Source organism: Micropterus dolomieu, linkage group LG16 (assembly GCF_021292245.1).
Source record: "Micropterus dolomieu isolate WLL.071019.BEF.003 ecotype Adirondacks linkage group LG16, ASM2129224v1, whole genome shotgun sequence".
In the NCBI taxonomy this organism is placed as follows: domain Eukaryota; kingdom Metazoa; phylum Chordata; class Actinopteri; order Centrarchiformes; family Centrarchidae; genus Micropterus; species Micropterus dolomieu.
The window spans coordinates 21,460,359-21,473,632 of record NC_060165.1 but is presented as its reverse complement, the minus strand read 5'-3'; the positions used below and the strand labels follow the sequence as shown (position 1 = coordinate 21,473,632).

Sequence of the window (13,274 nt, the reverse complement as noted above, 5' to 3'; positions counted from 1 at the left end):
ACACACACAGGCGTGCATATGTGCCTAACTACAGAAAAGACGAACGACCAAATGTAAATGAAAGTGAGAAATACAGGCAAAGCTCAAGATATTTTTCCACGTCACACTGCTATTGAAGGGTTTTTGCTTGCAGAAGTGATTTAATAAGCAAAAACAACCAGCGTATTGCTCTTTATTCCAAGTGGTATGGTAATCACACAAATGCCTGAAAATTAATGTGATAATGATTAATTATGGCAACAACAAGGTTTCTGCTGGGGTAGAAGTCAGTAGTAAGAGCGAGCATGCAATCAAAACAGAATTATGATTCATGTACAATAATAACAAATGCTGTTTTATAAATAAATATTGTTATTGTTTTAGGAAAGCACTGGAATGTAAAGAAGACACACTGACGACTTCAGCTCCCCCCCCTTCCACCTCAGACCTCAGCTGGAAGAGAAAACACTCCACTATCACAGAAAACCCTGGGGCATGCTGCTGCTGCTGCTGTTGTGTGTGTGTGTGTGTGTGTGTGTGTGTGTGTGTAGTAATGCTGGTCTGGATGAGTCTGCTGCCATCAAACAGCAGTGTTTCAGCAGGATAGAAGATATGAAAAACTGTTTGTCTGTGTGTGTGTGTGTGTGTGTGTTTATTTAAAGGCTATGTCAAAAGAACAAAGTCAGGATGTACAGCTGATAACCATGGTAACCTCTGTCACTGACGCCATCTTGGGAGTAAAAACTTATTATATACGTTATAAGCTATAAGTTATTAAATGCAAGAATATATATTTGTTATCATAGCATGAATAAATAATAACAATAAGTGAAATAATCAAAATATAATAATATAAACATGGAAAATATTAAATGCCATTAAAATAGTTTAAAATAAAAGTATATTACATGTTATGTATAAATAATAAAAAATAAAAAAATTAAATAAACAAAACAATAGAATTACATTTAATAATATAAATAATAAATTAAACAAGTTAAATTAATATGAATATGACTTGAATTCATAAAATCAACAATAACAATACTACTACTACTACTACTAATAATAATAATAGTATAATCATTACATTACATTCAAATATATTAAGTAATATATACAATAATTACATTTAAAAACAACTACTAAAATAAAATTACTTTAAAAATAAAATAAACAAACTATACGAACAAATAATACTGGAAATTGTTATGAAAATGATTATTTTAACAATTAATTTATAGAAGGACCTACAACAAGAGTAATAAAGGCTCTGAGCTCAGTGTCTGTGTGCGTAATATTTTTTTATTCCCTCAGTACCCAATGTGTTCCAGGTCAATGGTCTGAATCACACACTGTATGTTCACCTGCCACACTGTGTGTGTGTGTGTGTGTGTGTGTGTGTGTGTGTGTGTGTGTGTGTGTGTGTGTGTGTGTGTGTCTTGTCCCGTGTCACTCAGAGAGAAATAAAAACATTCCTGAGAGAAAAGCCAGATTGTGAAGAAGTGAAGGAAGAAAAGATGTCTAAACGTCCGTCCAGCTCTCTCCCCTACCTCCTCCCCTCTCTAACCCTCCCCGTCATTAGCAGTTCTTCATAATTCATGTGTTTAGATGAAAAATGGATGAACAGCCAGCATGACACCAGCACCGTCTCCCAAAATTAAAAACCCAATGAGAATTTCAATCCCACTTTTCCTGCTGTGACAGTAGAAAGCACAGACAGGCAGGGTGTGTATGACGGTTTGAATCCCAAGTCCAGGTGGGAAAATGAATGAATTGTCAGTCAGTAGGGTAAGTTCACCAAAATCACACACAAACAAAAAGATTTTCTCACTTACCTCTAGTGGAGTCTAGTCATGCAGACATTTCGGGCTTTACCTGTTCAGGTTTTGAGATATTGGTCCCCACTCAGCAAAAGAAAATATAAATAACCATGTTTTTTTTAACTTCTGTTATGTTGCCTAGCAAAGAAACCCAAGATACATTTGGTGCAAACATCTGCAAGTAAAGTTGGGATGGCAGTGAATGTTTTAGATATGTGCAACAAAATAATCTCACCAGGAAATGAATGAATGAAACCATCATTGAAGTAAAACTGGGGTTGTGATATCCCCCCTAATACGTCCACTTGTTCTCAACATCCACACTTTAGTAACAAGATGAGTAAGGTTGAAAGCTCCAAAAAAGACATTAAGTGAACCTTGAGTTGACATTATTTTGTTACTGATATTAATCCCAAGGTCAAGAATAAACATCCATGCTTTTAGATATAGATGTCTCACAACGTATGCAAATCTGCAAGGCTAGATCCCACTACAGGTAGGAGGTTGAATACATTTTGAGTGCCCATCAGTAAGGCACCACACTGTTCACACGCTGCACTGGAGCCAGTGTTTACACTATATGAATGTACAGCAGGCTGCAGGCTGCTGAAGAAGAAGAACAGAGAGATGTTGATCATTCTTCCTCGAGACAAAGTCCGATTTTGAGACACAAGAGGAAGCTTTCTCAGGTCTGTGAGATCCTCATAGTGTGTTTGTGTAAAACCTGCGTCATTCTCCTGATTGGGAGAATCAGTCTCTTGATTGAAAGAATGCATGCAGTCATCAAGTTCTGGTGCCAAAAGACCAAATTCCTCCTAGTTGTCAAATGACGTCGCATCTCCAGTTATGCTGACTGGGGGCGTTTTTAGAAAGCGTATCTTCCCGACTGCAGCTCTCATCGGACATTTTCTCACCGGGGTATAAATTAGAGCTCAGGAAGGAGCCTTTAACACTGACAACTGTCACTGCTGAGGAGAGAGAATACTCTAGCCAGCATCTTCTGACTGCAGTGAGCCTGTTCCCCTCTCATAAATATTCAGATGTGGGAATACTTGGAGAGGCGGGGCCAGAAGCAGTCGCCGTAGCGAGAGACCGCTGTTGTCATGTGGCAACCAGGGAGGCAATATCGGACGCAGCGTACCGGGACGCCACATTGTGTGAATCCCTGTAATTATAGTCTCTGCTGTCTATGTGTGTCTGGCTCTGTAAACAGGAAGTGTGTGTGTGTGCATTTGTGTGTCTCACACACACCTGTAGCCCTTGTGCTAAAGAGGAACTTGAGGCCTTTAGAGAGCTTTTGTATCAGTTCCACTTGTGAGCTGATGCTATTCATACACTAATCAACGCTTGTTTACACCGATTTGTGTACTGTACCGTGTGAGGGCGCTATGTGTGCATTCGTGCCGCGTCCTCTCCGTCCCAGGAGGTCGTGTCAGAGCCAATAGTGGGTTTGCGGCTCATAATGACCGATGCTGAAAGGCATCCGTGGAGCCAAGCTCGCTAATTATCCGCTGTGTGCCTTCAAAGAACATTATCAGCACAAAGAACTGCAATTATACACACACTCGCACATACACACGATCATATACACACTCATGAACACAATCCCATCACACACACTTTATCACCATTGTTTCCAGCCTCCAAAACTGTCTTCTATTCTCTTAATTGTTGTTGTCCTCTTTTTTCAAACTCTCTTATTTTTGACTCCTTTTCTCTGTATCGCCCTACGAGTGCCATGACCCTCTTTTACTCCATCCCTGCTCCATCTTTCTTGCCTGTTGTCCATTTATCCATCCCCAACCTCCCAATTCCAACCCTATCCTCTCCCTTGTTTCCACTTTTCCTGTCTCTTCCGCCCCATCCTTGCTTCCTCCTCCTCTTCCCAGCTCTTCTTCCTACTCCTGGCCCAAAACAGACGCTTAAATAACAAGCCGGTTGTCAGTCAAACCGCCAGAGAGCTTCATTAGAGGAGGAGAGTGCACAGGATCAAATTACACGCCCAGTTCTCTTTTGTGTGATTCTGTGTGTGTGTGATTCTGTGTGTGTGTTTGTTTGCAGGGGATTGTGGGGGGTCGGCGGTGAAGGCAACGAGGAAGTAAACACAACGTTCCGGAATGACGCAGCTGTGTTGCGGATTAGCGTGCAACACACATCGTTTGTGTATGCGAGAGCTCATGCACCAGTCACAGCCTCGCCTGTTTCTCCAATCACAGAGAAAAACAAAAGCAACCTATTTTGCCTAATTATTCACAGCCACAGTCGTCGTCTTTCTTTTCCTGCCGTGCTTTGCTTCTTCTCTGCCGGCGTTCTGTGCTGGATCTTGTTTTTGATCTTAGCTGATTTACCTGCTGCGAATACAATCAGGTGTAGCTTTAGACTGATACACAGGGTCTACTTTATACAGGGTCTTTATTATTAAAAATCAAAGTCATCCAATTCCGTTATGAGAAAATGATGCAGACTAGAATTGAGCATGATATCATCCATAGGACATAATTTTATCCATTTTCTTCCTGCACTGCCAAAGTAAGTAAGTAGTTATTTAGAGGTTAAACTGATAAAAGCAACAATAAATAAAAAGTTAAAGTAAAATTTATCCAGCCACTGAGTTACTTAAAGGACTACATCAGTGGTCAGACATGATTCAGCCCGTTAAAATTGCATATTCTTTACACTGCTGCATTTTCCAAACACACCGAATGTTTTTAAATGGGTTTCCATTTACCATTAGATGCTGTTCATTTCTTTAGAGAATGGAAATCAGCTCGCATAGACTTCAGACTGGCTCAACTTAGGTATACCATCAATATGAACAATTTGTCACCTTTGTCTTTTTGTTGTTTGCCAATGGTTTATAAAAAGGCACTGCTTCAAAGAGACCAAATTCAACAATTCTTCTACACAACATTTCTTTACTGTTTATCTGCTAAGGTTGATAACGTAGTTCATGAACGCAGTGAAAGCAACCTACTTTCAAATTGTGTTGTGTCCTTAAATCCATGAGCAAAGATTTATTTCAGAAGAGTCCAAACCGACAGCAGATGTATTATTTGGTAATTTGTGGGAATCTACTCAGTTACAGCAAGAAAAATCATTCCCACTAAATATTACTTTCATTTTGAAAAGTTAAATATTCTGATCCTTATGTGAACTAAATATTTAAAGGGTCAGTTCACGCAAAAACTAAAACAAACAAACAAAAAACAAACAAATATAATTAATATAATTATAATTATTATGGTTAATGACCATTCTTACACCCATTAGGGATTCTATAAATGTTAATGAGACGTTCTATTTTTAGGGCCTTTGGTAGATAACAAGTCATTAACGCTTTCACTTTTAGTTTATACCAACTGAAGTATTTACCAAGTGTTGCAGTAAGCACTATCTGGGATTATAATCCAGATCATAAAGCATTATAGGTGCATTGGAATTCTTTGTGAGTGTTCTTGCTAAATGGAGCGAACAGTTGCAAAAACACTCTTTTTTCCCCTCTACTATCTCTCTCCATGATGGAAGAAATGAGGGTGGGCATTGATGGTTTTCAGGACAGGATATTTGTCCTTTTCCTGTTAACTCTGCCTCAAATGAGAAATAGGTACTGCTATTTTAAGATTGGCCCTTATTTAAACCTCCTTCTCCCCTTCCCCCCTTCTCCCCTCCCCTCCCCTCGCCTGATCTGTCGCTCTGTCGCCAAAGGGTTTAGTTTAATGACCCTCCTCGGTCGTAGATCTGAGCCGCGTCACATCTCTCCTTTCCAATTTCCCTTTTTCTCTGCCTTTATTTCTCCCTCTCTGTCTCCCTCTCTACCGACCACCTTGTCTCATCTTACTCCTGTACTTCTACATTACCCACCCTGCTAACACCACTCCAGTGTTGAAGTTAAAGTACCTGTTGATGTAGTCAGAGCTTGGTTTGATACCCTGCATGCCTCAGTGAGGATGAGGTCAAAGCAGAGTGAATTAGTAAGGGGTTAGATAGAAAAAGAAGGAATAAGAATAAAAGATGTACAACAGTACCTTTGTATCGGTCCGGAGAGGTCGCTGGCGTCCTGCCTGTAAGACAAGAGAAAAAGAGAAGATTTGTGAAATGCTATGAACAACAATCACCAAATATTTTAATAACACAACATAAGTAACAAAAAGTGAATTTTTTCTCATATTCAGCATCAATGCAAGGATGTTAACAAAGGTAAGCATCTCATTCCCATTATTTGACATCCTTCTCTCGTTTTACGCCGATGACATTCAGCTGTCAGAGTGGTCATTGGTAAGAAATCTTCCCCATGCTGGAAGTGACAAATCGACACAAAATGTCTCCCAAAAGGCACATTATTTAAACATAAATACTATAAAGTTGCAGCATATCAACCTGTAGAGTACACTGTGTGTCCTCACACAAGTGTGTCTCCATTTTTCTAGCCCTGTTCCTTGCCAGGGCGACATTTACTAATTATCTTGCCCCACCCACACTGCCTATTTCCAAAGTGAATATATGACACTGCAGAGGAGCTCTGTAGTTTTAATTTAAGTTTAGCTACTTTTTAACAGTGGAAGTAAAACAGTTGGGCGCCGATGAATGCAGTGTATCTGGAAATATAATACAAATCACATAAGATACTGGCAAAACAAAATACACACACACTGAGCCATCTAAATAGTAAATTAGTCTCGTCTGTCCTTGGGAACAGTAAAGAAACTTGTTCGTTCCACTGGGTTTTCTCCATAATTCCCTGCTGTTTCCTCTTTCTCTCTCCTTCCCTTTTTGTTTTATCCCTTCCTCCAATCCTCAGTTCCTCTTCCACTGCATGTAAATAAATTGGTCCCCAGGCCCAATCACTAGACACTGTGTGCGTGTGTGTGTGCACGCCAGTGTTACACTCAAAGCAACACAGTCACACACAAACACACAACCCTCCAGAGCTCAGAGCTGCACCGAATTAGCACAAATTTTATGTCACAGAGGTAAATAAAATAATAATGAATTAACAATGCTGTCATTAATAATCTGCGTGTGTGTGTGTGTGTGTGTGTGTGTGTGTGTGAGGGAAAGAAACAGAGTGTGTGTGCATTATGATGAAATGGTGAGAAAAAAACTCATTGCTCCTCCTCAACACAGTGGCCAATCACTATTATTGCCACTCTTTGCATTTCAAAGACACACTCTTGTCTGTTTCATCTCCGACCACAGAACGCTCATCCTGTTATGCTGCTACACACATGTGCGTGCGCACACACACACACATACGCGATAGCCACCTCCGCTTCAGTCCATTTTCCCAATGCCATGAATTATGAAAAAGGGTAAATGGAACATCAAACACACTGCTCACACTCACAGGTTTACACACCACATACACACACATGCAAAGAAGATGCTCATAAGCCACTACACAAATCTACATACACCATCTCTTATATTTTTAAATCTACATAAATATATACAAGCAAAACCTTTACACTCCACAGTTCTTATTAACTTGTATATTACAGCTGGATGTTAAAACAGTTGTAAAGACCCTAATAAACCTTTATGAGTATGATGACACTAAAGAACCGGTGAAATAACCAAGAGCGGCTCTTATTTGGTTGATGAGTTCTTATCTCGTTGCAAGAGGAAGTTAAAAAACAAAACAAAGTGGAATTGCATATGCATATGGATTTATATAGCGTTTTGAAACTTCACTTTAATATTCAAGATCTGTTTTCAAAAGTTACTCATTATTGTGGTTTGTTTTTGCACTACTGTCACACAGTGTAGCCTCAGCTGTGACGGTGGGAATTGTCCTTTATTTTTTTTGTTCTGTTCAGTCATTCTGGCTATAATGACTAATGCTAACTGTCCCAAATAGTTTCAGGGGAGGCTCAGGAATAGAAGTGAAACAATATTATAATACTTATCGCAGTAGTTATCAAATGGAGATCACATAGAATAGCCTACATGTGAGACTTGAGATACACTAGTATCTCATAAACTAATAAATGCTTTAGGATAGACCTTTTTTAAAACTATTTGGTGCAGTCAGAAGTTCTGTCAAACAGCAATAAAAGGCTATCTTGGCTCAAATGTTGAGTGTCTGTGATATCAAATAATATAATCATCATCCCATAGGCATCCAGGAATTGAGCAAAACCTACCAAGTAAACTAAAGATGTGGTGGGGGGCGCGGTTCCCAAGCTTTGCCAGCAGTGTCAGGTTTAGAACATTTTCTTCCAGCTCAGGCCAAATAAACTGTTCACTGGATCACCTCAAAAAAGGTAATTTCACAACGTGTCTTGAGTGTCTCCTTAAATATTTTTATCTAAATAGTTGCTTGACTGTGTTACAGTACAACAAGAGCAATAATACAGGTCTGCCTTTTCCCCAATACCCTTTAAATCCAATAGGATTACCTCAAAAATGCACTGGCACAAGGTTTAAAACAAGACTGTTTGTACTAGTTCATTACAAATTGACATTTTGAAGATAAAAGGTTATAACAGGATATTTGTTTGTGTTGAAATGTCTTGAAAAGCCTTTTCAGAATTCCAAATTACTGTGGGAACTTTATGATTTCATAACAAGCATTTTGGCTCTGGACGGTAACCCTTTCAACATTTTCCTTTGACCCGAACACTTTTAGCTGCCTCACTACAAAGCCACTAATAAAAAACATTTCTCTTTACAGGGGAAGTGATCATTTTGTTGAAAACAAAAAAGCTTTTAGGTCTCATTTTTAGAATATCAATTGCCCATTGCTGGTCTGCATAAGTTGAGCCGACAAGATTTGGGTCAGAATTGATCACTGAGATGGAAACAGATGGGAAAACAACATCCAGGTGGCAGCAAGCCAGACTTAAGCTTCACGACAGACAGCTTTTTGGCGGCATGTATGAACCCGAGCACAAACTCCTGCAGGCCTAATGCTGCTGTGGGCCTGGCGGAGACGTAAAACGAAGCTGAAACGTGAGGGACTCTTCGGGCGACAGTGCCAGAGACACTGCAAAGACGGAGCAGGTGGCAGGACCCGGCGAGTAGCAGGAGCATATCTGGACACAAACAGACATATACACACACACTCTGCATTTGTACTACATGAAGGGAGACACTATGCGCCAGCTGCCACTGCACTTCTAAACACCATCGATGACAAGAGCATTCCCACGTTGGAGCTTTAAAAGTGATTTCCCCCTCTGTCTCTCTGTCTTCTAACACGCAAACATACATTGGAAGTGACATGGTTGCTTCTATTATGATGTGAAACACGAGAACCGCGCTAAACCCTTATGGGATTGGTGTTAATCCATTATCAATGACAATAGGCAGCAGGTTGCTATGAGAAATCAGATTACAGAAGGAAAACAGAGAATGAGTTCACATTCACTGCAGTAACCTGCAAAACATGTGTTTACACGCATCTTGTCCTTAATCTGATTTCTGCAGCATGATGTATATGAATTTTACTCTTCAGTAAAATGTGTTTTTGAAGTCAACATATTGAAGCTCAAACTCAAACACGCCCTCAGTTGCCACCAAGCTAAAACTAGTGCAGTCTTATACAACGGCCCTGCAATAAATCTAACCTTCATGAAGGTTACAATGTTAAGTTTTAGAGAGGTGTTAATTCAAATGTATGGTCACTTTTTGGAGGCTGTAGTTTGTAGCGCTGTTGAAAAGTGTTTCTATTACTTTGTCCACTCAATTAATATCAATGACAGTAGGCTAAATATTGGTTACATTTCTCTGTATAATGCCCCATAACCTTCATGAAGGTAGGGTTTATTGCAGGACTGCTGCATTAGGGCTGCAGTAGCTTTAGCTAGGTTTAAAAAAATAAACTGGCAACTGAGTGTAATGTATGCTGTGGGGTTGTACCAGAACAGGTTTACATGGTTTAATAAAAAAAAAAAAGACACCATATTTTTTTGTCATATTGCACATTGCTGCAGCTCCTCTTTTCACACTGCAGGTTGAAGGCTTCGATTTAGCTTTAGAGTTATACATCTTGCCTCTACATGATCTTTGTTCGGAGTTGCAAATACGCAGTTCCTAGTTAAGGACTACTAGCCAATCAGAAGCAGAGAAGGGCAGGTCAGTGAGAAGCAGGTAAACACGGCTTTGGTTCAGCTGTACATGTTCCCCTTAGCAGCTTAGCAACATGGACTGGAGCGAGAGTTTCAGAGTGGTGAGTTATTAATCTGTAACAAAAGTATCTTTCATCCATAAAGTTTTAACTGAGCTCTGTCTCTACATCACAGTAACAACTTCATGTCCACTGACTGCCTGGAGGGTAGCTAGTGTTTGGTCCACCGGTGTTTTTGAGGGCATGTCGGAGAAGCCGCTTGGTGAGCGTTATATGAGGCGCATTTTTGAAAGGGATACTGCTGGACTACAAACGAGCTGTTTTCAGGCAGTTCAGAGCAGAGTTTTCTGTGGGAGATGGGAACTCCCTTTGGGCTGGACTTTGGGCTTTTCACTTTGCAAACCCATTACATACACAAAAAAGATATATAACTCAATAAAGGAGAGGGAAAAGGCAAAAAGCATGCTACCACCTCTTTAAAAACAACTTTAATTATCAGTTTAATCTGGTAGATATCTTTTAAATTATTAACAGGTGACGACTTGTGATGGAGTGGCTTGGACTGCCATACCAATGAGCCTGGCTCTCTGGTGTTGCAGTCGAAGTAGCATGTTTGGTACCTTGTAGACCCATGTTTGAATCCGGGTGGGGTGACTGCTCTTGCCCTTCGCTACACATCTCTTAATTGCTTGTTTTGTCTGACTACCGCACCAAAACTAAAATATATTCACTGTATAATTAAATAACAGAGAGCAAAGAAATACATTTGCAGTAAGAATCTGGAACAAAGTAGATTGGTATGTTTGCTTAATAAATTACTTCAATGATTATCGAAATTGTTGTCAAATGCTTTTGTGCTGATTGACTGGTCGATTAATTGCTCAATTTGACATTCGATCATTCTAAAAGCCCTGGGAGCGTCTCGAGCTCGGTCTCTTTCTATTCCAAAATGGGTTTCTTCCCTTCATCATCCTCCTCTCCACATCCCATCTGTGTCATTCTAACACTGTTTTTAACACATTTAACACCTGCTATCCTGCCTTTCACATATACACAACCCGCTTCACATACCGTACCCACAATCCCCAACCAATCAACACATCCAAACACACACAGCTTTAAACACCGATAAATACACTAACACACTTGACTTTCACACCCTACCAAGACTTCCCACTTCTTTCTTCGTCTTAATCTTATCTCCATCGCAGGGGTGTGTGTGCTAGTATTGGTGTGTGTGAGACAGCCAGTGTCGTTCTGCCAAAATGTGCCAGGTCTTAAGATGATGTCAGATGTAGGCTGCTGGCCCGCCTCCAGATGGATCTAAACTCCCCCACTGGAGAATGAGTATCATAGCTGGCAGTGCCAAAGCGCCGATGGGGAAAGAGGGTTGGACGAAATCGAGACCTAAGAGACACCAACGAGCTGCCATTTCATTAATCATCCTCTGACTGATGCTGCATTTATAGTGTATGCTAGTGTATCAGGAAAGACTGAGAGTGAGTCAATAGTTAATTAAAGCGTTGATTTAGATGTATTCATGTACAATATGAAACTGTTAAGATTTAAGGCTTTTTAACTCATTCTGCCCCAAATATCTTCCTGTACGCTTGAAGGGTGCCTCCAAGGAAGTGTGTTGTTTCCACACTGAGGGAGAAAAGCAGCTGTGGTCAACTTGAATTCAGCCAGTTACACGATTAATGGTTAAAAGGTTGCAGGGAAAAACAAAACTTTGCAAATCACTCCTGCAGCATAAGGCATTTCTTCACTGTCCATCTGCCAAATAAGACGGCTAAATGGACTTCTTCCGTGTCATGCTATCATCCTCCTGGAAGCTCTGAAGCACTGCCAGAAGCAGTACATTCATATTTTGGCAAAACAATTCACTAATATTTGATTGAACATTTGCACGGACAGCGTGGGAACAGAAGTGACAAAGTAAAAACTTTCAGCATTGGAAACTGTAACTGACATGAATTCAAGCTAACTACAGCCTCCATTCAGCACCAGTCAGGAAATAACAAATGTTTTACAGCCATCTGTTAACAGGAACCAGGAAAAGAGATCACGTTTCTCCCATCTTGGCTTCTCTGCACTGGCTTCCTGTAAAACCCAGAATAGAATTTAAAATCATTCTTCTCACCTACAAAGCTCTTAATGGTCAGGCACCATCTTATCTTAAAGAGCTCATAGTACCTTAATTCAATTCAATTTTATTTATATAGCGCCAAATCACAACAACAGTTATCTCACAGCGCTTTTCATAAAAGAGCAGGTCTAGACCGTACTCTATGATGTTATTTACAGAAGCCCAACAGTTCCCACCAAGAGCAGCACTAGGCGACAGAGGCAAGGAAAAACTTCCTTTTAAGAGGCAGAAACCTCGAGCAGAACCATGGCTCAGGGTGGGCGGCCATCTGCCTCGACCGGTTGGGGGTGAAGGAGAGAGAGGGGGAGAGAGAGAGAGAGAGACAGAGAGAGAGAGAGAGGGAGAGAGCAGGAGAGGAACAGAGAGAAAAAGAGAGGGATGGAAGGAGAGAGAGAGGGGAGGCAGCCTACACAATATACACACAGAGGTACAGACAGTAAAGGTGATGTTGCTATAGACTAAATGAAAAATGGTACAGGTATTTATAGTAGTGTTAATGATAACAATCATAATGTTAATGATTATAATAACAATAATAATAACAATAGGACTAGTAACAATAGTCGTTAGAGGGCGCCAAACAGGAACACGGGGGCAGCAGGTGACCCGCAGCCACAGATCCAGACTCCACAGCTCCAGAGCCAGAAAACCTGCAGGAAGTGATAGGAAGTGCTCTAAAACTTCCTGGTAGACGGCTGCGTTGACCTTGGACCTCAGAAAACACAGTGGACCAACACCAGCAGATGACATGGCACCTCAAACCATCACTGACTGTGGAAACTTTACACTGGACTTCAAGCAACGTGGATTCTGTGCCTCTCCTCTCATCCATCAGACTCTGTGGCCTAGATTTCCAAAGGAAATGCAAAATTTACTTTCATCAGAGAACATAACTTCACCACTCAGCAGCAGTCCAGTCCTTTTTGTCTTTAGCCCAGACGAGACGCTTCTGACGCTGTGTCTTGTTCGAAAGTGGCTTGACACAAGGAATGCGACAGCTGAAACCCATGTCTTGCATACGTCTGTGTGTGGTGGTTCTTGAAGCACTGACTCCAGCTGCAGTCCACTCTTTGTGAATCTCCCTCACATTTTTGAATGGGTTTTGTTTCACAATCCTCTCCAGGGTACGGTTATCCCTATTGCTTGTACACTTTTTTCTACCACATCTTTTCCTTCCCTTCACCTCTCTATTAATGTGCTTGGACACAGAGCTCTGTGAACAGCCAGCCTCTTTAGCAATGACCTTTTGTGTCTT

General features: G+C 40.6%; 1 protein-coding gene across 14 annotated transcripts in view; it reads right to left on the bottom strand.

Moving 5' to 3' along the window:
- The window catches only part of celf2 (cugbp, Elav-like family member 2), a 492,311-nt gene that overhangs the window by 143,688 nt on the left and 335,349 nt on the right, over positions 1-13,274 (bottom strand). For all 14 annotated transcript variants that reach the window (XM_046072690.1, XM_046072689.1, XM_046072691.1 and 11 more), the window contains one exon: positions 5,828-5,863. Coding sequence is in view for 4 of the 14 variants with exons in the window: in XM_046072679.1 (XP_045928635.1) it covers positions 5,828-5,863 (36 nt within the window). In the remaining 10 variants the exon portion in view is untranslated. The remainder of the gene's footprint in view (positions 1-5,827; positions 5,864-13,274) is intronic.